The 26,827-nt window shown below is 38.0% G+C and overlaps 1 protein-coding gene across 16 annotated transcripts in view; it reads right to left on the reverse strand.

The window, feature by feature from the left end:
- Positions 1-26,827, reverse strand: part of MYO3A (myosin IIIA) — a gene marked incomplete at its 3' end in the record, with an annotated part of 121,803 nt that overhangs the window by 51,937 nt on the left and 43,039 nt on the right. For 12 of the 16 annotated variants that reach the window (XR_013947745.1, XM_080583258.1, XM_080583260.1 and 9 more), the window contains 12 exons: positions 26,416-26,475; positions 22,885-22,961; positions 21,478-21,623; positions 19,712-19,777; positions 18,966-19,121; positions 9,572-9,671; positions 7,152-7,268; positions 5,859-5,963; positions 5,691-5,774; positions 3,816-4,018; positions 1,421-1,519; positions 1,203-1,317 (listed from right to left, as the gene is read on the reverse strand). Coding sequence is in view for 15 of the 16 variants with exons in the window: in XM_080583258.1 (XP_080439384.1) it covers positions 1,203-1,317; positions 1,421-1,519; positions 3,816-4,018; positions 5,691-5,774; positions 5,859-5,963; positions 7,152-7,268; positions 9,572-9,671; positions 18,966-19,121; positions 19,712-19,777; positions 21,478-21,623; positions 22,885-22,961; positions 26,416-26,475 (1,328 nt within the window). Of the gene's footprint in view, positions 1-1,202; positions 1,318-1,420; positions 1,520-3,815; positions 4,019-5,690; positions 5,775-5,858; positions 5,964-7,151; positions 7,269-9,571; positions 9,672-10,991; positions 16,259-18,965; positions 19,122-19,711; positions 19,778-21,473; positions 21,624-22,884; positions 22,962-26,415; positions 26,476-26,827 lie in introns of those variants that run through there. The other 4 variants (XM_080583262.1, XM_080583247.1, XM_080583251.1 and 1 more) reach the window with 3 other exon arrangements.

A 26,827-nucleotide genomic window follows, 5' to 3' on the forward strand; every position in this document is an offset into this window, starting at 1 on the left:
TCTCTTCTTCTGGATGATCAGCACTATTGTTTCAGTCTATCAAAGTGAACAAAAGAAGTTGTAACAAGAACAAACTTCCTGCTTTACATGGCATTAATTAGGGCTTATCAAGGTCTTTGGCGTTGCGATAAAACTGCTATCAGTGCTGAACGGTGCATATCCTCCCAGGCTGCTTCTGGAACACTGGAAGTACAGGTGTGAAAGGATGTGTGATATTACTAAGTGCAGTTGTGAATAAACACATAGCGGAGAAAGACTGTGAACTCTGCTGTTACTGCATTTGTTAATGCAAAAGGAGTATAGATGAACAGAATAGATGAATAAATATGTTCTGCTAGCTATTCAAATACTCACATTGAGGAAAATAGAAATTTTCAAATGAATAGTCTTCTGTGGAAAGCTCCTTAAAACATATGTTTTTTTAAAGAAACTAAAACATATATCCATTCTGCAGCACTAGTTCTATATTTCACAGATATTGTATAGATCATACTCCTATTTGTGATTAATAAAGTCAGTGGTAAACTACAGCCATGATGCACTGTTTTTTCTAAGAGGAGACAACTAGGGTGCAGAATGGGGTTTCCTTCCCTTGCATCCTATTTTATAAACAAAAAGGCCTGTTTTTTACTACAATTACATGAGAAACAACCTGATAAGAGGGGTTTAGTAGCCAGCAGAGCAATGATATGAGATGATAAAGAATGGTTTCAGTTAATGTTCAGTGATCAGATTCACTCTAAAGGGATGTAAAAACTTCACTCAACTTTGCCCCTGGAGCAGTGAAAATTTATTGAATTCATCAAAAATCAGATAAACTCAGTGAATTTTTAGAACTCTCACCACGGACATCATCTTAAAGCAGGGATGAGACTCATATTCACAGCCCTAAAATGATAGGCTAATAAACAGTTACAACATTTTGTATGCATTTAGTTTGCAAAAGATTTTTTTCCCAATTACTCAGCTGATTTCAAAGTCTTGTTGACTAACACCATTTTATTAGTTTATCAGTGCCTTGAAACCTTAAAAATTTAAATGTAGCAATATAACAGTAATTTGACCATGTATTATCATTAAATGTAAACACACTACTGCTAAAGTAAGAAAATAACAAGGATGATTATTTGAATTATTTTTGTAAGCTTTTCCTTCTTAAAGAAGTCGTTAAAATTCATTTTAAAAGGGTTATCAGCACTCACCTCCAGTGTAAAACCTATGACTTTGAAGCACTGTTCAATTAATTCGAACTGAGACTTATAAAAGCTATTGTTCATAAAATCTTGCACTATTCTGAAATGATCATTTTGCAGATATCTGGAAGAGTTGACATATACAGAGTTAGAATTTAAATGAGGACAATAATTCAACACCACCACACTTCTTAGTAATCAATTTATGTAAAAATAAACTGTATTACCTGGGAGGTCTATATTCTGGCAATTTGTAATGTGCCAGTTTTTTCTTTTCTGCCAGACCAGCATAAATATAATAAAAAATATGGAAATTTTTCTCTCCTCTGAAACAATAGAAGGAACAAACTTGTTTAGTAATTTAACTATGTTACATTTATTGATGATATATTATGCTAGTGTTAAATGTTATTTTAGTAACAGGCAAGGTTCACACAAATTGACAGAAGACTTTAAAAGAGTTTTTATTACCCAAATTCATGTTGCTCAGCCACCCGCATCACATGGGCTGCTTAACTTTCATTAACAAATATTCAAATATTTTTTTTCTGACCAAGGGAGAGCTGTACACTCCTGATTAACTTAATCAAATATATTTGCTGAGTCCTTTAGCCATGAACCAAGAAAACCCATAGGCAGACATTCAGCAAAGAGCCTTATGACTTGGAACACTGCCTATAAGTTAGGTGCCCAAACCCGGGACAGAAGGCTTATTTGCACAGACAAGATTCCTGTGCATCTTCTGAGCAGGAAATGGATGCTTACGTGGAAATTCACAGCCACCACTGAACTCTGAGATGGCCAAATCACTCACTATGAAAGAGCGGAAAGGAATTGTATTCAAACTGCTGGCTTCTGCAAGAGCTGAGGCTTGTGTCTCAGGAGCATCACTACATGGTTCTGTGACATGGATTCAGAGCCCAGTGTGCTGCTCCCTGCATAGAGGTGCCTAAATCAGAGTTTGGTGCCAACTTAGTTTGTGTATTTTACTGTGGACTGTCACCAGTAGGAAAATAAAAAAATCAATTCAAGGAGCATGAGCAGATCTTCTTATCTTCCCCGTGCCTTGACCGTTGGGTTGCAGAGCCGCACTTGGAACATTCTGTGAAAGCTCAGCGTGTCCTGATGGTTTGTGTATTCTCTTGTGGGAGACACAGGTTCGAAATCTCTGGATTTGAAATGGGTCTGGAGTTTGGGTCTTCCATTTCCTTGGTAATTAAACACTGCTTTTCTGCAAAAAATTGTTCCGAGATCTCCCTCAATGTTTCTTAGTTATGCTCTCCCAGAAAAGCAGAACAGACTGCCCGTGCAATGCGGGTACCAGAATTCCAGTTCTCTGCACTGGCATGGCCGTATGGACTAGCCACCCACACAGCTCAGCAAAGAGGAGAGCACTGCTCAGCACAAACAACTTCAGGCACCCTTGGAAGTTCGTGCTTCAAGCATTAACCTCCTACAGTGGTTCTCATGCTATGTTCAGTGGCATTTTCCTGTGAATTCAGATAACTACACACATACCTAAAGTGCATTTGAGGCACCTAAATGGTTTGCTGACTTCCTGTCTCAGCATGTGGCTAAATATAAATACCAATGGGCAGTGACAAAAAATAAATAAATAAATAAATAACAGTTTGAAAAAAAAAGGTATTTTAGGGAAAAGCAAATTTTATTCTGAAAAAGTAGTTTCTTAGTAGTTAAAAAGTAGTTTTATGTTCAACTGGGGAAAGAAAACAGCATTTCATAAAATTGCATCTAACTTTAAATTATTTATTAAAACATTGCCAGTGGGACTTAGAAGTCCTTCACATCACAATATACAACAGACAACAAGGTCATGCAGAACTACAAAAAATGTAAAAATGAAAAAAGATCAGTAAGGAGAAAAATTTACAACAGTGACAAGATTCCTTGTCTCAATCTCTGTCTTTTCTATTGTTATGATGACAGAAATAGAGTTGGCAAAATATTTTTTACCTGAATGTGCTACATATTAGGACAGAAAATAAATTCCAATGATTTTAATTGAATGCAGAGACCATTTAATTTTTCTGTTATTTTATATTATGAGATACACACACACAACAGAGTTGGATCTCTACTGTATTTGGTGTATGACCCTGTATAAACCAGATCCTACTAGATGCTCCAAAACAGAAAACGAACAGTTTGCAAAAAAATATCTACAAGACAAGAAGAAACTTAGAGGAATTAAATCGAAGTCATGTACTTAGTACAATACTAAACATTTACTTCAAACTTCCACAAAGAAATGTATAACAGAACCACTAGAAAGCTTTTAATTCTTTAGATATTCTAACATTCTGTTTATATATGACATACGAATCTACGGGATTTGTTTAAATAACCCAAGAAATAATGAAAAAAATACTGGGAGTAGTTTTCAATTAACTTAGAGATCTGTAAGTTATTCATATATCATTTATATATATAAAAATATATAAAAGAGACATATATATATATATATAAACAAATACACAAAACAACAACAATGAAAACCTCACAGTACCTTATTCTTCTTTGTGTTTTGTCCTGAAACAATTTCCTGTATTGTAGGCCTTCTCTGTAAACCCCAATTAGGTCAAATACACTTTTTATACTTACACTGCCTGGTGGACAACCCTGGATTTTTCAAGGAGGTACTCTGAAATCTGAGCTCCTACTACAGTGCCACCACAAGTGAATTTCATTTCCAAGTATTTTCCAAATCTGCTGGAGTTATCGTTGATGATAGTGCCTGCATTTCCAAATGCTTCTACAAGGTTATTCACCTGGAGGATCTTCTCCTGTAGAGTCCTGTTATTAGCCTAGATATGAAAAGATATTGCTTAAAATGAAAAAAAATCATTCAAATACATTCCTTCTTAAATGCTTCTTTCCTCATCTAGTTGGCACCATGAAATGTGACTTTTGTGTACTTCAGACTGTTTGTTGCATATGGGCCTGAGAAAGGAAAGACTGAAGGCAGTTCTTCCTTTTTTTCCTGTGTCATTGAGCGAACGGAATATAAAACAATGCTTACTCATAGGCCTAGATTCATGCACATGATCTCAAGGAGGCTACTTCAATACTTCAAGCCTGGGCATAAACTTCTGCACAAGAATGAACAAATAGGGGTGCTGTATGTCATTTATTTAGCCACCTATCAGATCTTCTTGCAGCTTTGTTACAGTGAATGAACAGCTCAAACTGTATCTGTAACAAGGTTAGGCACATCTCGCACCTGTGTTACCTTGACTCATTAGCGTACATGAAAAAAGTAGTGAAGGTGTTGTGGCACAGGCTAGCAACTACAGATTATACCTATGTAAGTGTTGAACCATGTCCTCCTCATTTTCACTCCAACTGCAACTGTATGAACGACATTAAAGCTAGCTCGCACGTGACCACCTGAGCACAAACCTCCATTTAAACATGTAGCCATACCTCCACTGAGGGGGTTCATAGGAGTAGGAATGTGAATGATTTCAGAGTGAACAAGATTTCACCTAGTATGGACAAAAACAGTCTTTGAGTTTTCATCAATCACACTGACCAATTAATTTTCCTCATCAGGTGCATAGGTACCCTGCCTTGCCTGGATCTCTAAGAAACATAGTCCTGCTAACTCAAAAAAGCATCAAAATGCAACGGAATCAGTAGATGAAGTCTTTCTTCTCAAATTGACTGTGCCATCCCACATATACAGCTAGCGTTTGACACACTAGACTTTCACAAGCTGACACATACTTGGCTGTCCACTGTACTTGTGAATAAGTAGACATATCGTCAGCACAGCCATTCCTATGTAAATTGTATGGAAAAAAAAGGCAGGTATATAACGTGAAACCTGTCACAATACAGCATTCTGCTGAACTAATGTCTGGCTGGAAGTGATAACACAATCATATGAATCATATATATATATATATATCATATATATACGTATGATCATAATGACAATAGAGCTAATCTATTTCTGTGGTCCATCATTCTGAGATGGCTAGTCTGCTTTTAGGATCAATGTCTACTGCTGCTGCCATCTGCCTACTGCTGCATTGCATCACACCAATAGGTCATTTTGTTTTGCTTGCTTTTGCACTTGGGAAATGCAAAAATGACATTCTATTTGTCCAATTAGTGTGGTCACTTCCCTGAATGACTGTCCCGCTGACAGCAAACTGGTTGTGGTTGAAAGTGAAAGGCTAGATCATTTTATGTAACGCAGTTTGGGTGATTTGAAGATAGACAGTTAAACAAGGACAGGCCCTCACTGCAGGGAATGCTTCCTTGCAGAATCCCTGAAATGTTTCTGTGTGACCTACTTCAGGAGAGAGAAAGGGCTAGATGGATCAGCACCAGGTTCCAATCTGGCCTTACAGGAGCTTTTTGGAAAACGGATTACAGTCTTGGCCCCCTACCAGCGCATTGCCCCCAGGTTCAGTCATTCAATTAGGCCTAAGATATCAAAGCCTTCAAGGCATCCCCTTTGAAACATACCTTTCCCAGGACAGTGAGCTGCTGAACTAGAAGATGGGCACTTTGTGTCTTGCCGGCTCCACTTTCTCCAGAAATTACAATACACTGCAGAGAACAAGAGCATGAGTCTTAGTGCATTACGTATCTCTCAGCCTAGCAAAAGATGTAAGTAAGTCATCTCATCTTTACCTGATCGGAGTTGTATGTCACCATGGACTGATAACCTATATCAGCAACAGCAAAAATATGAGGAGGGTTGGCAGTCCGTTTAGCTCCAATATACAGTTTGGAATGCTAAGTGTAAGAAAAATGAAAACATTAACTGTGTCCCATTAACATCTCTTTTTGCACTTACCGGAGTTTAGTTCTATTCTCAAATTAGTAGACACCATGCTGAGGTTACCAGCAGTGAAGCTTCCTGAGTGAGTTGTTACTGCACTCACTATACCATGAATCTGTATTTAGAACGATAAGAACTACTAAAAAAGATGAAGTACAATTTTGCATGATGTCAGCCCTATGCTGTGAAACTCAAATTATTAGAACAAATTTAGTGTTGCCAAATATAAAGCACCTATTTATTTATTTCATTTAGAATGAAATTATACTTTACATCCTCTTTGTTCTTCTGCATAATATTGATGGCTAAACGTAAGAGAAGATTGTTCCCGTACCTGCAGTAACTGATACTTAATAACTACAAATTATTGTGTTACCCAGATTTCATGTCTGTTCCCTTTGTATAGCAGGGGGGAAAATTCACAAAAGTTAAAATTTTACTGTGTTGAGCAGGGGGGCAAATTCACAAAAGTTAAAATTTTACTGTGTTGCTTTATGAACTGTATGATCAATTAAATAGCTATGGCTTCCCTAGCTGTCCTGAGAGGAAATGTTCGCAGCTCCTACCTCCAACCATTTACCTAGGTACAGAAGTTCTCCACAGGAACTGGAGGAGGAGGAATGCTCTCTTCTACAAAAGGGGTAAGATTCAGCCATATTAATGCATGTATCTGTACAAATACTACTTCTAAACTAACTGTCCATGGCAGTTTTTACACTCAGTGGTGGTCTAGTCAACAAATCTCATGAATTTGAGTTGAATTTATTTCATTCTAGAACTAATGTTGAAAGTCATTAAAAGAACAATGACCTAAAAATCTCATTTACATTCAGTGATTAAAATGTGTGACTTGCTCGGATGTAGCTATCTGCACCTAAGATATGATGTAGACATGATCTACACTATAGACATAAAGATACCTGAGATAAATTTTTTTTGAGTTTCTCATTTCAGTGCTGAAATTCAACATGATAGGGATGTGTGTCAACATGCAGTCGAAGGAACTACTGTATTCTAATTCTGTTTTTCAGAGCAAACTGAAGCAAATCTCAAGAATGGTCTTACTTTATATTTAACATGAACATTTATACTTTAATGGAAATCAGTGCTAGTGAAAAAGAACCAAACCTAGATTTTCACACCTGTGAAGAATAAATGTCTACGTTCCGAAATGGATTGACAGCGATGAGAATGTCCCCAACATATGTGTAGATTTGATCCTTGGCATAACCCTTCTGCAACTGCTCTGTTACTGTATTCTGATGGAGAAAGAATAGGAACATTGACTCACAGGAAAAAAAAAAAAAAGAATATTAGGAATATTAGGAAAATGTACAAAACATTTATATAGTTACAATGAGTGAGTAGAAAAGAGAGGGAAGGCATTAATGGTAAGGAATACAAATGATCTTGATCAGAAGTGAGTAATACTTTCAAACACCCTGGTATTCATAATTTGTGTCCAGTCTCCCTTTGAACAATACACATTTACAGATCCCCAAATGGCTGTAGAAAAATTAGTTAATAAGTAGTGCTTTAATTTAATTAATCAAAGGTTTTCATGCGACAATCCCATGTTAATTTCTAACACTACAGCTTCATGTAACTCATCAAGCAAAAGCCATATGCTTGAATTCATAACTGCCATTACAGCTGCTCTAACGTTACTCTCAGTTAGGATAGGACACAGTTATTCAACTGTTTGGATGCTGTTAACAAAAGCAAACAGGTATCTTCCTATATTATCAACCAGTCTCTACTGTGATTGTTCTTTGCTCCTGCAAAGACAATTCTCTCTGATCCAAGAAAAAAACAAAGCCCTCCTACTGGCATAACTATTTCCTTGACAAACTTACCCTAAACAGCTTCTACATACATAGCTGGGCATGTAAAGTGCCTGGTTAGATTTCCAATCAAAACAGAACATACATCTGGCTGAAGAAATTCAAACCAGCCTTGAGATTATACTGAGTTATATATGAAAATATTAAGACCCTATTCCCTCTGGAAGAGAACCAAAAGCAGCAGGGGACTACAAAAAGAATTGCTTTCCCTCCATCTATTCACAGTGTTGTGTATTGTGTTATGCTTAATGCACTTCAAACCTGAAGTCTTAGCAGCTGAAGAGGCTGCATTCCCTTCACAGGAAAATATAAGAACAAAACCCTGGTTTTCCACTGACTTGAAAAACTCTTCCCTTTTTGTCTTTGGTACCTTGCTTTTGGCCATGGCCAGATTTAACAGATTAACAGATTATTATTTTTTTTTTTCAGTGCAATTTCTGTCATTTTTAAAGTTATTTCTTGCAACTATAGCCAAAATTCTAGAAGGCCTCCTGTTATGCCCTTTTGATGGGGTTGTTTAACTGGAAGGGAAGTTTGAGGAGTTCTATGAAGCTGCCATTAATATATGAAAGAGGTTATAAACTGGATCAGCTTGTGCAGAGGACTTTCTTGAGAATGTTTCACCTCTGAGGAGATGGGATACACTTCCAGCTTGTCTGTTGTTTTTTGTTTTTGTTTTGTTTTGTTTTCTCTTTTGCTTAGACTTTTTATACACTTCATTGCCAAAGACAAAAAGCAGTATTGATAGCATATGACTATACCTAATACAAAAATGCTTAAAACTGAGCTTTGTGAAGCAGATGAAGTCTGGATTAGCTCAATTATATTAACTAAACATTAAGCTACTATTACTAAGCTCTTGGATGACGGAAGAAGTTCCATGGGCTGTTCACTTCAGGTAACTTACCAGCTCAAGAGCCACATTTAGTATTCTGGACTGACAAAGATACAATGTACCAGAGAAATCTTATAGATAAGAGGATGTGAATTATAGTATGCACCAGCCTATGAACAGCCTGGTAAAGGAAAAATGACAGCTTGTTTACACCTACTGATGGCCTCTATGACCTGCAGATAATGTGCTGTGCCTGATTCTTGTTTGGGGTTTTGAAACTTATGCTATAAACACAACAGATTTCCCTCCTTCCTTACACATGCTTCCCTGCATATCGTGGAGTCACTTCTGACCTTTGACAAACCAGTGAGATTCCTATCAACCACTGAGTCAAAAGTTCAACAGAAAGCATTGACAGGTCAGAGCCTCAGCTGACGTAAATTGATATCAATGCATCTCCATACCAAAATAAGTCAGAGAGAACCCAGCCACAGTAAGGTAGTCTAGGACAATTCTAGATGTCCAAGCAACAGATGAGAACATGCTTGTTCTTGGACCTGGATCAATTTCAGGTTAACATATCATGGCAGACTACATATTTAGCTGGAATAAAATCCAGTGATACAGATCCAGTAAATCAAATGGTGCTACTACACTGCTCAGTCCGAGGCTTTGACTGCAGTGGAGGTTTTAGCATGGAGTTGGAACCACTCTGGACACAAAAAATCTCATTTAAAATGTTTGTCATATACTGGCAAAATGCTATTGTACACTTACACAATTGAAATGTGTTAATATATATGAACTTGAACATTAAGCTCATCACTGTATTTTAGTACCTGATTACACTTCTTCAGGAAAACATGAGAAAGGACATTCTTACCTCATCCAGTACCTCCAAGGTAGCTAAATCATCTACCTCTTCTTGGTTTGAAACTAGTGACTTACTGTAGTTCCCTTTCTTTGTATGAATACGTTCAAACCTAGAAAAGACAGACATACAATTTCTTGATGAAAGGAAACACAGAATAGATCTTGCATCTGTAACCATCTTAACAGCAATTCAGCCAAAATATTCCAGCTTTCCATTCCTCCAAACTCAAACACATGGATGTTTGAAAAGCAGGACAGGATTATTTTTTTTTTTAGTAAAACACATCTGTATTTGAGAATTAAAAATTTATAGTCTGATCCCACAATTGATACCATTAAGCACTTTTTCATTGTAACATCCCCCACTTGATCACATGACTACATCAGATGCAGGACTGGAGCTATGCAGTACAGAAAAAAAATATATATATGTATATATTTATAAAGGATATGACAGTCAAACTCTAGCACTTGCCTTTAAAAAGAAAAATGACCCACATAAACATTATGGATAGGACAAAACCAGGGGTGTATGATGAAATAATATGGCAAAAATGATGCAGAAAAGGCATTCAGGATGATAACATATCTAGCTTAGTAATGACAGTGCTCTAAAGCGTGGCTGAGATGGTCGCACTGTTGAGCAAAGTGCTACAGAACCACTGGAATATGCGAAATACATCCTGACCCAGAATAATTTTCTTGGACTCTACAGGAAAAAAAATGTAAAAAATAAAGAAGCATTTCAAAACTTCAAATCTTCTTTTTATTAGGATTAAACTTCAGTAAAGTTTATTTTAAAATTTCTTCTCTCTTTTAATCAAAAATAAAAAAGTTATGCAGTCTTACAGAAATTTGCAAGAACATTCCCCCCAAGTTGGACTGTTTTCTATCCAAGAGAAAAGGCATTGCTAAACTCAGTGAATACAGCAATAAACATGAGATTTACAATTTACATTAATTATACTTGCTCCATGACATGGGGGAAAATCGGGGAAAGGGACACTGGATAAGTAACAGCAGAGCTCACAAACTAAATCAAAAATGTGCAATACGACAGAAGACTACTAAGCAAATTGAATCTCCTGATACGATCTCACTCCCCTTGAACATATACTTTGGTAAACTGAGACAGCAGAGAAAGTGTGTTGTTTGAAACACAATCACTTTTTACCTCAACTCCAAACAAGATCAGGGTAATCGCTTAATTTTGACATTTGGCATGAGTAAAAGCAGACGTTTTCTACCCAGACAAGACCTTTAATAAACAGTGAGCAGTCCACTGACAGGAGAAAGAGGCAGCTACACCAATATGGAAAACTAGAATGAATAAACATCACACTGGCGGGGCAAGCTAAGACCCTTCTGAACTCTCACAGTAAGATTTACTGCAGGTAACAGACTGCACCCACTCCCCAAACATCACCTACTTCATGGGTACTAGTTTGGTTCACACAGGCTGTCTGCTGGCAGGGATGCAGGTGCAGAAAGTGAAGCAGGCACCACTTGGCATTATTTGTTGATTGCCAGGCCTGAAGAGGGGCTGGAAGAAATGGGCAAATGATGCCCTCCCAAACTGTAAGCGTAATCAAGATCTGAATGATGGAAGTGCAGGCATGAGTGCACTTCATCTAGCACTTCTTTCAGCTTCTCTTGTGTGTAATGATCACTCTCTGAGGGTGAGAGAGCGGCCTGTCCTCACCCAGGTGCCAGTAATAGAGCAGCTTCCTCCTCTCTCAGGCAGGTGTCTGCTATCACTGGAGCCTTTCCTTTGTCCGTAGCACAAAGGCAGGAGTTTCCCAGCCACTACAGATGACTAGTTCTGCAACCTTAAGATTCAGACATGAACATGTCAGACTTCATTGCAAGAGCCATCACAGTTTCATGGTCTTTGTCCCAATATCACAACCCAGTACCTAAGGCCGTGAGTAGGAGGCTCACCGTCCGGAAAGCACAATGAACAACATGGATCAACAGAATCTGCGCTGCACTGATGAAGGACAGGAGGCAAATTTTGCCAGTTTTACACCTGGATATTTTGCAGACTACTCTCAAACTGTCATTAGGACCCTGGACCTGCGCAGGAAAGCAATCCACTTCCAAATGAGTTCTTTCCGTCAGTATTTACTAGAGGCCAAATAGACTGTAGACCCAGCTGTAATGACGGTGGTGAAGCTGAATTACATGGAGGGGAAAAAGCAATGGGACTTCTACACAATCCAGTAACAGAGCCTTATTACTACCGTGCAACACATGACATGCAATGCATGTGCCTATTTCCACATAAGCTGTGCAAATAGACAGAGAGATGCAAGAGGACAGTGTATCTCTTTGGGAGAAACAAAAGGAACTTTTGCTGCAATAAATCCATAACTGGGCTGTAATTTTGCATGTAGTTAAACATCTTGAAGCAGAAAACACACAAGCAAGCAGCATTGAAAGGGATGGACCTGATGTAAAGCAATTAAACATCTTCTGGATCTCATCTTTTCTTCCCTTTCCTTTGGAACCCATCTGTACTGCAAGAGCTGTCCTGTTAGTACTGTATCCTTGCAATAACACTCTGAGACAACTTTTGGTTTTATGTACCCCCAGGTTATATTAAAAAGACCGTGGTAATATTAAACTTTAAATTGACTCTTCAGCCTTGCATGGTCTGCCAATGCTTGATTTCCATTTACCATTAAAGGATATTACTGCATTCAAAGCCAGAGGTACAGACAAAATCCCACCCCCTCCACAGAAACCACTTTTCTTTGTAAGCCGGGCTTTTTCTATTTATACTTCCTCTTATTTATCCTCTTCATTTGAAAATTTAAGTTTGGGCAGCTGAAGCAATTTCTCCTTTGTTCCTGCAAGAAGGTCATTTTATGTCCAGAGGATGCATCTAATATCACCATGGCTTTGAGAAAGACTTATCAACATGCACATGAGGGAAAGGTGTGGGAACCGCAGTACTGCAGTACTGTGTCAAGCTCTGCTGTTCTGTTTTATCCATCGCCAAAGAGCAACCCAAAACAAGACATCTATTAAGTTATGTTTTCCATTTCTGGTGGAATTCTTAAACACTGGATACAGGAAGATGTTGCTGTGCATCAGTGAGAGTGTGATATTTCCCAAGTTTTGTTTCAATTACCTTTTTCATTTAACGTAGGAAGTTAACAGCTGCCCTGCAAGAAGGGAGAGGGGAATGCTGTAGTCATGGAGCCTTTTCTTTTCCTAACTTTTTTTTTTTCTTTTAAGAAAACAATTTTTATTTATGCCAGAGGAGTTTAATTACATAAAATTGATTCTCATGTAATCCTCTTCAGCTGACATTATGAGAACAGTAGTGCTTGTTAAACCAGATTATATTTCCCATTCTCAGAGTACAGCAGAGCAGCAGATTTGCAGAACACAATATTTTCCTGTTTTGTTGTCAAAGGGCACAGACCCCTCAAGGGCAGTTATACTGCTTCACTTGCTAAAACTGCAACCACTCAAAAAAAAACCACATCAGTGCTGTTGACATCTACGCTGAAATTTCATTACCATCATGCACATCAACATGATGAACCAAAATAAGCACTTTTCTCTGTTCTGTTCAGAAATTATTTGTTGGAGGCATTAGATCTCACAGCCATGCTCAGCAAGCAATTGAAGCAGCTAAAGACCAGAAACATCAACCCAGAATGAACACAAAAATGAGTCTAGGCAGCATTGTTCCTGTGTGTCCTCCTTCACATTCCCCCCATTCTTGTCTTTCAAGATTCAGTTAAATCAAAGTGAGGGAACTGCAGCTTTTTCTTCTTCACGTTGTCAGAATGCATTTAAAAGATTTCTGATAGTTCCAAAAATACCATGAAAAGGGAAGTGTGACTCACGATGCCCTGCTGAACTCTCTGCCGAAACTGGTTGGAGAATCATCTACAGTCTAAGAAGTGACAAGAAAAGGACTGGCCTTAGTCTGGGTGTAAAGAAGAAACTAAAAATAATCAGGTTTCCTGTAACATGAAGGTAGTAACAGCTGTACACCTCCCAGCTGTTACAAATATCATTAAAAGTGTCAAACAGAAAAGAAGCAACACAGAGAAATCTGTATAGGATCTGTCATTGCTGGTGATTCTGTTTCTCTAAAGGCTGTGAAAAGCAATGTTAATTCACATTTAAAATCAAAATTATGTCTGCAATGGATGTATCTGGTGAAATACACTTAAATAAAACTAGTCTTCTATCTATGCAAAATCTGAATTTAGAAGAATGTACTGATAGATTCCAACTGCATGTGCACAATGCTTTGCCGACAGACCTGCGCTCCCTCTATGTCTAAGTGACTGCACAGCACCAGCTCCACTCAGAGCCGTGCTCAGACTTACGCAATCTTGCTGAGAGCACACTGCTGCTAAGCAGAGCTCCGGGACTTTTCATTCAGAGGTGGCCCATGCCCAGCCAGTTGGGTCATGTGTGGCTCAGTACAATGTTTGCCGCTCTGTGCTGGTTTACCATTCCCTGCAAACATGTAGATTACTGGCTCTTTGTAGTAGGCTCAAGAAATGGCTGTATCCCTGGCAAATTTCAGGAAAAAATGTGTGTTCTTAACAGAGTAAATAAGATATCTGTAATATTTGTTTTGGATTGGTTCTTTATTGCCCTCATGAGTCGGGCCCATGTTCTACATTCAGAACTATGCTGAGAAGGCAATGGGGAAGCTCCAAAAGTGAGCAATGCCTGGTGAGGTATCCCACCTGCAGGAGAAATGAGTTGCTGAGCAAGTGTACTGATGCGACTGTGAATTACTTTAAGGGAGTCTCCTAAATGCAGGAGGAACTCATTTCTCCTGTTTTGCATCAGGAGTTAAATTTTTCTCCATTTAGGCATTACTGCTGTCCATTGAATTGTATGGAAGGAGACTGGAACCACATTCCTATTCAGCTATGGAGATGGGTATTACCTAGGAGCACGCAGGACTGGAGATCTGCTTATTCAAAGGCCTGTGTTGCCAGAAACTCTTTATTGACTGAGAGCAGTTTGCAGCACAGATACCTACACAAGAGCATCCTCACTGCAGTAATACACACACCCTGCTGGCACAACAAAACCCATTCTGAACCACAGGAGAGGAAGAAGTGGCTTGAAGGGGTCCAGGATTAGTCTGGAACTCCAAAGCCTCATGTTTAATCCCCTGCTCTGCTACGGGTTTGACCAAATCAGTACTGTACTCTGTGTGAGCTATCTTACTCTGTTCCTCATATTACCTTCCTCAAGCTAGTGTGGCAATCTCCTACTCTCCATTACATTCTGCCCGGCACAGTTTAGCTTGAAGGGCTGTTATCAGTTGCTTCAACTGGCAGGATGAGTCAAAGAGAGAAAGAGCGAGAGAACCCCTAAGAAATAAGTGACATGAGTCTGGGCAGTCACTCAGGGAAAGTCATGGAAGAAAATGATATGGCACTGCTTTTAATACTGGTGAATAAAATGACAACCCTCTTTGAGCATTTGTACGTGAACTTCTATGAAGTTACCTCCCTGAAGTTTCCAAAGAGTTAAATAGAGTGAGTTAAAGAGTTAAATAGAGAGTTAAATTGTTTAGCTGTATTTTTGAATTTTCATCCCTACATGGTCAACACAGCAGGACAAACACTTAGGAGAGTAATTCAGCTCAGCCAAAAGTCCTTGCTGTGAATCACTCTGCAGCAGAACCAGTCTCTTTCCCACATTTATTTAGAGGGCATATAAAGATAATTGGGGTCCACTTGATTGCTGAAATCTAGGTGCAGCGAATAACCCTCCCATATACAGCTCATTCTGGAATGAGTCATAATTCCCAGGAAATACACGTTGTACTAATCATTGCATATTTCTGCAGAGATTATTGTAAAAGCAGTCAAGATTAAGAGAGCCAAACAACTCAAGATGAAAGTATTGCAAGCCTGACTGTCAGGTGTAAATGCGACACTTCTTGAAGGCCATTTCAAAGACAGCTATTTCTGTTGCAAAGTAAAACTCTTTACAATGCAGTTTTTTTTCCCCTCAATTGGCCTGGTGAGAAGTGTATTTTTAGAACAGCTTTTGGGTATATGCTGCAGCACTCATTTCTAATAATTATTTTGATCAGTAATTATAACTTTTAATGGCTATAAATGTGACTTACAAAAATGTAAGTATGTGATTGAGGGATTGGCTAAAATCAAGCGGAAACTTAAGCAGTGCCCAAAAGTGAACGATAAGGCTCAAATGAGGTTACTACTTCTTCGTGGTAGAATTTGTCTTATTTTCTGTGATCTGTTTCTCTTGCTAGGTGTTTGGAAAGGATGCAGCACAATTATCTAAAACCAGGTTCACCTTTGATAAAACAGCCTAGTGCAATGCCCTAATAACTCAAAGACTGCTAAATGCTAGAAAATACCTCAGGAACAATGACGCTAATGGGAGTGACTATAAGGTGACTTCACCTCGTCTAGAGATCACAAACTCGTCCTGAGCAGACATGGTACACAAATATTTTATCTGAGGATCTGGCCTTCTGCAAAAAAAAAACACCTCTGAGAATGCGACATAACCTAACATGATCTCTTCTACCTGAACTATACCAACAGCACATTTAGCAAGCAACAAGACAATATCACAACCACAACAAACTGCCACTGCAGGGGGCAATCAGAGCCAAATTACACATTGGCATGCTGGGCAAAAAGGGTGGTTGATTAGATACTGAGTGAAAACAGAATAGTGAAGTGAAAAAGAGTGAAAAAGAATAGTGGACATGGGAAGACCCAGTGGCTGGCTGGACCTCAGCTATTAATTTTCAAGGGTTTTACTCATTTCTTTTTTAGTAAAAAAAAAAAAAAAAGTATTAATAAAGTGTAATTTGAAGAGGAGAGGAAACACATATTGAGAAAATAACTGGATTCCTTACTTCCAGCTTTAAGCCAACACTACCAAGTTTCACAGAACCACAGAACCAGCCAAATTTCTTGAGTTTATACACTATGCCCATTTACATAACACTACACAAGCAAAAGGATTTCTCCACTCAGTGGAAGGAAGGGTTCTTTCATCCCTTTAACTACCTGCCTCCCAGTGACAGCCAGCAGGAGAACTTTGCCTTCAAATTAGGGACTGAGAGAGACAGATGGAGATCAGGATGGAGCATTACAAAGAAAGTTGCCAGCAACTGGTGAAAGTTCAAGAATCCCACAGTAGGGCCCTAACACAGCAGTGTACAAACAGCCCCAGAACAGACTAATCAAGAAAAGAAAGCCAGGAGATTTTAAGACAAAGCCCTGTGACTAGTCATTACACAGCCTGTGTCTTGACTCTGAGATTTACTTGATAATTCTGCACAGACTTCTGCTTACACCATTTGCTCTGTGCAGATCGAAGGTCAGAAGATATATCAAATTTGGATTTAAAGACTTTTTAAGAAGTACAACGACTGAATTAAGAGATCTTTGTACAATCGTTTTACTGTTCAACAGAAGAAAACAATGCTGTTCTATATTAACGTCCTTTCCAGGCCTGGGATTCTAGTTTCTTCTAAAGTGAAATGTTATATTTACTACAATTGCAGTGACTGGAAAACAATTACTGCTGTTCTTGCTTATACAGGAATAACAATAGATATTACAATGGGTATTCGTGCTGTTTCTGGGAGATGGCTAATCTTTTTATGCATTCACTGCTAGCAAAAGGCAATCTTCCTACAAATGTAACCAATAAACATATTAAAAAACATATCAATAAACATATTAAAGCTGAAGTGACTATATGTACAGTGACTGTAAAATGTGACTTTTACTTGCAGTCTTTCATACTACCTTCAGTAATCTCAGGTAGGAATAGATTTAGTTAAATCAATGTAAATGAGATTTATAGTAATATACTCCCTTAAACTCTGTCTCATGTGAAGAGCAGTCAGTTAAAAAACCACAGTCTAAACAGGACAGAGAAAGTGCCAACAGATTGTTCTGCTCCTCTGCCATTTGACTGCTCTGTGCACAAGCAAATTGGGCCACTTTCTTTATGCTTGGCTTGTATAGGAAAAGAAAGATCATGTAATTTGCTTGATGAAAAATGAAGTTTTAGAAAAAAAACACAACAAAGAATAGGACTTAATAGAAAACATAAGTATTACAAAATGTGTAAAAAAGCTCAAAATACTCAACTGACTTAGAAGCCTGATTTTCAAAAATGACTGAGGCATTGAAAGGACGAGTGTCACAAGTGTTATCAGGATTTAAGTTCATATTGCTTAGGGTTTTGGATTTATTTTACCACATTTAATTGTGCCGGGTTTTATAAATATACATATATAAGTCTGGGGCATTGTTTGAGTGCTCAGCACGATCTAAATAGCTAATTTCAGTTTCAGAATCTTTCTGGATTAAGCAAATGTCAAGTATGTACCATACAGAACATACAAATCCAGTCTGAGGCTTAAATTTAAGTCAACTGCATAGGTTTTCACAGAAATGCCAGAAAAGAGAAACTTCTGCTCATTTCACATCCACTCCCACTGAGTCTGAAAAAGCCTGAACATGAAAAAATATTTAGAAATATATTTATTATTATTATCCTCAAATGACAGAGTATATCATAAAATTCTTCAAAATCAGAACTGAAGACTGTCGTATATATTGTTACTATAAATATGTGTAAAAGTAAATGTGGCAGATTTTAGTAATTTTTTTTCCATATAGTTCATAATGTCAAAATGTCTTTTAGATTTTATGTTCCATTTTAAAAATATCTATCATCATTTACCTTGAAGCACAGCAGACATCACACCAGCAGTATATCAATACTAATCTTCTACTGCATTTCACATTTGACACACTATTTTAGTGTAGTGGATTTTTTTTTTTTAATTAATTGCAATATTGAGCCAGGACATTTTCATTTGTTTGAAATAAAATTCATCAGGTGCCAAGTGATTTATGCAGAATTGATACTACTAAATACTAATAGAAAAAAGAAAACATCTACTCAATAAGACAAACATTTTATAAAATATTTTTTAATTTGCAAATCAAATCCTGGTACCACTGTTAGTGGTTTCAGTCAGTAGCATCTGATTCTTGCAAGAAGTTAATTACTTGCTTTTAGCACACTCAAACTAAACATCAACCACGGAAATGTAAGAGAACTCAAAACATTCACCTACCCTAACCTTACCTTTCTGAAAGCTAATCTGTATCTAGAGTCACAGCAAAAAGGGGGGGCACTTCTAAAGACTGTCTTGTCCCACCCGTGAATCATGACGTCCCTTGCTTTCCATTGGCTCTACAGGGGGTCCCCAAAATTAAACACCCCATTTTTCAGTCAGCTGAAGTTATAAGAGGTGAATCTTTCTCTGAGCACTAGCCATTTGGAAACAGTGAAAGTATAAAGGCTGTACAACTGTTCTACTTTGTAGCTATTTTTACCTTGCCTTTTCAGTGACTCCCATTTGTTGATGAACATCGATAAATTCCATGAGTTGCCTTTGTAGCACGTTTTCCTTTCCTTCAATTTGCTTAATAAAATCATGCTGCAAAAGACTAGATACTGTTGGGCGCTTCTCATAATCTTTAGTCAAGCACCTGTGCTGACAAAAAACGTATCATCATTCAGGGCTCACTGATAAGTTTTGAAGTGCCTGTCTGTAGTTCATTCATACCTACATAATAAATACATCCATCTTAATCATAACAGCTGCATACTGGAAACTTTACGTTTTCACAGAATTGATATGGCTAAGAAGTTAAATCACTCCTTTTTGAAACTAAATACTCTTTAAATTAAGAAATAAGAAAAGCAGAAGTATCAAGTGTATTAGCATGTTATTTCATGTTTCAAACCTGGAGCCTCATTCAAAAGCCAAAGTAAAAGTACAGTTACAGCCTAGAAGTGCATATGTTGATTACTCCTTAGGTAAAACTCTTATTTTCAAGTGTCCAGGCTAATCTAGGACACCTAATTTAGAGCTCATTCATTCGCAAAATCTTAACATAAAAACCGTTACATATCTACAAAGAACACCAACCCAAAACATTTCTCATTTTTACAATTTAAGGAAGCAGAGTAAGAAAAATATTAGCGGCAACACATTTCCACAGAGAGTACAATGATATTTTACACCTGACATTTACACGTTCCATATTCAGTTACAGTGGCCTCAGTTGTTACGCACTTGTTAATGAAGTCATTGAATTCGGATGACCACAGTTCAGGCTGCTGTAGTGTTGGAGGAGGATTCCTGCAAAGGTCAGTGTGACAATAAGTTAATAAGCTACTCAGTTGACAACAACAATGTGTGAAGGCAGGCTGAGTAATGAGTTTTAGAAGGCCACTAAAAAAAAGATATCGATTTCCACTGGTAAAAGGAGCATGGGCAGATGACACAATACCTTGGTGGTTCTCCTGCTTTACATAACTAAGAAGAAGAAATAGCAAGGAGATGATCTACCAAGCGTAGCCAAGAATTACTGTATTTTTTTTCAATTAATCAATAAACAGAAATGTAAATAACAAACCATTAATCACTATTCACTTATAATGGCAAGTTTCTCTTTTCGAGCCTGAAACAATATACTTTCTTAAGAGAATTTTTAAAAGAAAATCTATTTTAAGTTTTTCCAGAAGGACTGAATTAATCAGATTGCTGAACAAGGTGTTGGAAGAGAGTAGCTCTTTATTAACTATTTCTGATTCATCAGAAAATAATCAGAAGTCAACTGAAGGACTAGATACAGATATACTGTAGATACATACTTCTTTCTTTGAGTTGAGTTAAAGCTGTTTTTTCTAGGTGTTAATGTGATTCTGATTGTTTTAACAGTCTTCTTCGATTCAGAAATGCCCTTTCTACCAAGTGTAGTCACTTGGACAAAAGGAATCAGCTACAGATGAGGTGACTCTTTTCTGTCTATTTCTGGTTAGTCATTGCAACTGCTTTCTTCAAGTGCTGCTTGATGTTAACTCTAGCGCTTTCATGTTTTTCTTAATGAAGTTAAAAGGTATTGATCTTATATTTGCTCCAGGGAAGAAAGGCACCCACTATTTCTAAGGGTATAAGTTAGATGGCCTTTTGAAGGTCTAGCTAAAATTACTCACCACAAAAGTTTGTTACTGCTTTTCCTGTAGAAAACAGAGGTAAGAAGAGCATTCACGTTCTGCTTCGGTGTCAAGTCAGACAAGATTTCTTAAAATTGAAGGTAATTTAAACCAATTTGGGTAACTTGGCTGAAAAGGACTTGAAGCACTGATATATGCTATGTGGCCTCAAATGTTGCGGTATTACTTCAGCTGCTAGAGTGAAATCCACTAGCTGCTGTATGATCATCCCCTTTAGTCTTTGAGACTGATGTTGTTTGAAACACTGTAAGTGGTAGTTTGGGTACTTTTATCTCCAGCTTCACAGAAAGTGCAAAACAAGTTCCTGGATACACTGCCTGAGGACAGCAACGCTGCAGCTGGCGGGAGCAGCACAAGCTAATCAAAGGTAGGGGACTAAATCTATGTGAGTGGTGGAACAACACCTTGCTTCAAAGGACATGTGCTAACTCTTGAGGACAGCTGTGAGGCCTGTTTGCCACACTGGCCCACTAAGGCTCTACATTCCTATCATAACACATCTGAATGAGAATATGTGAGAATAGGGTATATGGGACTCAGCTGAGTCCTGTGCTTGTGCATATTGGGCAGCAGTCCGCAGAGAAAAAAATTTCTGGCTTTGTCTCAAATATAGACAAATCATCTCTGAACTTCTCAATGGGTGCGCATGGTTGAATCTGAGTCTTCAGAAAATATATCTGGACAGAGTATTTCTAACCTTCTCCTAGTATAAATAATGTAAAGAAATGGTACATACTTAAATAGTCTAAGTTTGAAGAAAGTACCTGCTAATGGAGAAAGTTCAGCCTAGCCTGGCAAGAAATAAACACATCAAGATATTACCTTGGTATTTTGAAGAGTGCCCTCATAGGGTGCAAATCAGCAAGGGGTGGATCCCCATCTCCCAACTCTATTGCAGTAATACCCAGTGACCACGCATCACATCTGGCATCATAGGAGCTATCTAGCTGCTGCTCACAGGCAATCACCTGTTAGAGGAAAAGACTTGGTCTGTCACTGTACAGTCAAATGTCTGAATTTAACAGCATGCCCACAGCTGAGGGAATCTCTTACAAGATGAAGATAGTGGGTGAAATAAACAGAACTGCACACATTTAGGAAGTTAAAACATCCTGAGGCTGAAAAAGCAAGGTTAAAACTACAGAAGGTAGGTCTTTTGTGAACACCAGGCTGCTATCTGGTCAGATGTCCCCTGATCTGACAAAAGGGTGTAAATCCTTAGCTTATTTAGTTGAAGGTGGAAAATTGCACCCATGGCTGAGGGAAGAAAAAGGAAACTCAGCAACCATAAACCTCTTATCTGTGGATTATTCCTGAAAAGAACTAATGGAGTTGTGTTGCTCTTTGTATAAAGTGAAACAAGAAGGAAAGTAGGAGTTGAATTCATTATTTCCCATTGGGTTCTTATTCAGCCAATTCAGACAATTTAAAGATGAAGCCAATTTATCAAGAATGTGGTTGCTACCAGATATTACAGCAAATATATTTAATTTCATAGATATTTTGGTTCATTCACAATGCCAGCTGAATTACCTACAGGCCTAAGCAAATGTGTATAAATAAAGCATGTTTATAAACATACATGAATATAGACAGAGTAATTTCATGTGTTATAAATGGATGTATAGGTATGTGTGTGTACATGTGTTTGTGTGCACACAAATAGACTAAGTGTATAGGCTTATTAATAACTAAATTTTTTCCTGCCTCATCTTAAAATGCGTATTTATATTTTTCAGTTTCAGGCTGGAAAAATCACCAAAGATGCATAATACATCTTATTTATTCAAAATAACGTCTTTCATTTCTTGCTGTCAGCTATGAATATGATGTGTTAAAAACTGTCCAGGTGTAGAATTTTAAAAGTATAAGTTATAACATAACACAGTACCACCCTAGACTCCTTCCACCCAAGGGAAGATGAGATGCCTGGCATAGTCTGAAAAGTTGGAAAGGATCGATGGTAGTACTCTTTCCTCTTAAACATTTTAGTAAGCAATTCAACTTCTTGCTCCCTCACTTTAACTTTTTAATTTCAAAATAAAGACCCTCTTAACTTAATCCTTGCAAACATTTAAGAATATAGCTTAAAAACACATTTTCACCAAAAGAAATAGCAATATGCTTTGAAAGGTCCAGTATTCAGGAAGAAAGACAGAGAAAGAGCAGAAATGCAGAATGTGGCAGCTTGAATACCACTGACAAAATGTTTTGAAACTTGAATCTAACCTCTGGAGCCATCCAGAACGGGGTGCCAACGGAGGTGTTCCGGCGGAGACGGGTGCTGGTCAGCTGAGCAGACACACCTGGAAGAACGAAGGGAAGCTATCATCAGAGCAACTGCTATTTCCATCAAGACTGTTCTTCTGAATGGTACCATCCTGGTCTGGTTTTGTCATGCTGTGACCTCCTTTGCAGGTGAATTTCAATGTTATCTTTCCAGTTCTCTGCTATAGGCCCAATCCTCAAGGGTACTGAGCACTTCAGCTCAGGCTCTGCACATCCTTCGATTCCAGCAACTTCAGCAGGACTGAGATTTTAGTCCCAAATGAAAGTTTCATTAGTAATCTGACTCCATATATTTTGACTGGCTAATTACCGTTTTTCTGTATCCTGTTTTAGGAGAGCAGTAAAGCATTTCATGAGGTTAAAAAAAAAAAAAAAAAAAAAAACCCCTCTACATCCCACTGTTTCTTTTTTACTTTTAAAGCTCATTACTGACACTAGACCTCCGTTTCATTATTTATATATTTCAGGTTAAGCACTATAAATGATACTTATCTGCATCTTTTAGCTGTTCTACCATAAAGAAGAAACAACAAAATGGTGAAACATCAAAATGCTTACAAAAACAGAAGTCTCCCCATTCTCAAAGCAACATCAAATGCCTGCAAATCAGCTTTGCAACATGAGCCGCAGTTTAAGGAATTAACTATTTCAGGCCATGAGTTGGAAAGTGAATTCTGAAATCAAAACATTCTTTTCGGTTTTAGATTAAAAGACACACTGAAATATTAGAAATTCTAGTGGGCTACAGCGAACTTCTGATCTGCCTGCCACCCATTTCCTGCCTTAAATATAAGTTGTATGGAAGTAAGGGTTGGAAATACCTCTAGTGTGTGCAAAGGGGAGAGCACAACATGTGTAGAAAACCAGCCCTTCAGCTAGTAAGGCCTGAACTGTTTATGAGTCATAGCCAACTGTGAAGTCCACCAAAATCATATTCTGAAGCGCCAATACCAAGGATGGGATGAAAGATGCTGTTTTCTACTCCTTTTTCCAACCTTATTCTGATTGACATTGAAGCTCATTTATTTTGCCTTCATACATAAGCTTATTTTCTTGTTCAGAAAACAAAAAGCTTCAGTTTCACTCTGTGAGTACCATTTTGTCTTCTGAAATGTGTAGCTCCACTAGCTCCACTGAGCACCACTGGCCAGTTTTAACTCGTTGTATTCTCTGGTTTCAATATGCTTGACTTTACTTTCCTGAAAACCCTGTGGCTGTTTCATAACGGGCGCAACTCACATCAACGGCCCAGTGGAAATACTCTCACTAAACCTATATCTGGTTATAATTGTTGTTTTTTGTTTGTTTTGTTTTGTTTTCAGTTGGAAGTCAAGAAACTGCAGAGGGCTTGATCTGCTTTTTGCTCTAAAGCGAAGTGTTCAGCCCTGATCAAAAAATTATCTGCATTTGTCTATCACAGAAACATACATAACGGCTGAAAATAAGGCAGCAAGATCTTGATTTCCAAGTCAGCCTATTCCTTTGAGAGAAACACAACTGTTGCCTTTGGGGCTGCCTCCCTGTATTTTACTCCAAGCATGAGAAACTTGATTCTCTTCCTCTGTGCATGCCTGTAGAAATTCCAAAACAGTGTTTGCACCAAGGAAAGCAGGAAAATCTGAGGTTAAGCATAAAGTCCATCAACCCTGCTGCAAGCTCAGCTAAGCAGGGGCTTTGTTTTTGCTACATCGAGGAGCTGTCTGATGTCTGGCTTCTGGCTCACAGAGTCCCTGGCTATTCCCAACCTCCAGCAAAACACATCATTCAGAAAGCAAGGAGTAAGCACACGTCACCATGGGTCTGTCACCATCGTAGTGATACAAAAGGACATCATTACGTGATCCTTGCTTTTAGAGGGAAAGGAGGCTACTGTCTCTTTTTAGATGTTGTGGGAGTCTCCTATGCTAAGCTCTTTTTTTGTAGTCTTGGAACAGGAGCTGGGATTTAGATCTGCAGGCGAAGGCAGGCACTAACTGAATTTTTATTATTCCAGTGTCATAACTTTCTGTGGAGATAAGAAGCCAAATATAAAAAGAACATTAATGTGCACAATCTTCTCTGTCTATGCACATTTATTTTCTCTTTGAACTGTAATTATTAAATAAACTGAAGGATTTTTTCCTTTCTGAACCCTCCCCTCCCTTTTTTTTTTTTTTACTTCAGTAAAAAGCTGATTGAATTTGAATTGTTCACTACTACTTTCTTTAGGCTCTTTTTTTTTTTTTTGGTGGGCTTTGTTTGTTTGTTTTTATCCTTTTGCTCTTAGCAGAAAAGTGGCATTTCAGATTATGGAGTGTAGGTCTTATGAAAAATGATATTTCCTTGGGCTTTTTCTGTGTATAGGGGAAAGATGATGTAATTCTACACTTAGTAACATTTCTTCCAGCATTTCAGTAACCAGTCAAGCATATAGCTGGCCAGCTTTTTTTAACTTGTACATTTTCTAACAATAACATCTTGCTCCTCCTCCATCTCCTTTACTACTGCTTTGTTGCAAAAGGAGTCAGATATTCTCCTATGGAGATTTAAAAATACGTCACAAAGCAATATTTTATTACAGAGATATTGTAAATCTTATGAAAACAAATGTCTTAATAAATAAATGCATTAATAGTATCAATGCACACTACAGTATCTTTTCTAATGTGCAAAAGAAAACATTTGGAAAAGTATATTTTTTACTTTACGTGCTTATTTCAGGCATTAGTTTACTAGTTAAAAATATGAAAATTAGCAAACCTACACCATGAGTATTAGATAAGCTTTTCATTACAAAAACTGGCATATAGGAATAACACCGAAAGCAAAGCCACCTACTTATGACCTTAGCGTTCAATAAAGAAAAAATAGGGCAGAAATGATCTCCCTATTATTAGGAAGGATTTGTCTCATATTTGCACCCAATCTGAGCAGACACTGTTCTGATCTAAATTGGGAGGCTGTACAACACCGTTTTATGATTATGCTCTGTGACAGAAGTATGCACGTTGTACTGGTTGATGTTAATGGGGGAATTGCGAGCCCCAGCAAATTCTGCTAAATTGACATTTTGCACACAGCAGGGAGACTGCATTTCTTGCACACTAGGTACTGCATCTGTACATAAAAACACACAAGCTACCTCAAAGGGCTTACACGCTATGTATCTCACTGCATTTGTCTACTTCTTTCATAACCCTCTTTCATTTGTGCCTTCAGTGTCCATTCCCCTAACAAAGCATCCCCTTTGTGAAAACAGCCCCCCTCCTGAAAAGGACTGTGAACCAAATCCTCCATTTTGCCCTTCTTGAAGACAGGAGTGACAATAGCTTCTTCCAGTCTTCAGGAACCTTTCCTGATTTCTAAGACCTTTCAAAGATTATCAAGAGTGGCCTTGCAATGTCATTGACCAGCTCCCTCAGCATTCATGGGTCCATCCCACCAGGTCCCCACGGACTTCTGTATATGTAATTTGTTTAAATGCTCACTAACCTGATCCTCCTCTACCACAGGTTTTTCCTTGCTCAAGACTTTCCCACTGGTGGCAGAGACCTGGAATTTCCAAAGATAAATTTCACAAGTAAAGACTGTGGTAAAGATGACACTGACTGCCTCAGCATTTCCCATGTCCTTTGTCACCACATCCCCTGCCCTTATATATTGCCTTAATGCAAATGATGTTTTAATGATGAAATAGATTATGAAGACAAGGAAACTGGAAAACTAGACTTTCCCAAACACTCAGGAAAACACACATTCCAGATGCAGATCTTGAACTAAAATAGGGCATGTCCAAAAGCTAACCAAACAGCGCTTTACAAATCCAGAAAGATCAAAAGCTTAGCATCCAGGAAGACCATGTACATGAACTGCTTAGGAGTTGAAAAATCCATGGTGTTTAACA

Source organism: Anser brachyrhynchus (genome assembly GCF_964034855.1).
Source record: "Anser brachyrhynchus genome assembly, chromosome: 2".
Classification (NCBI taxonomy): Eukaryota; Metazoa; Chordata; class Aves; order Anseriformes; family Anatidae; genus Anser; species Anser brachyrhynchus.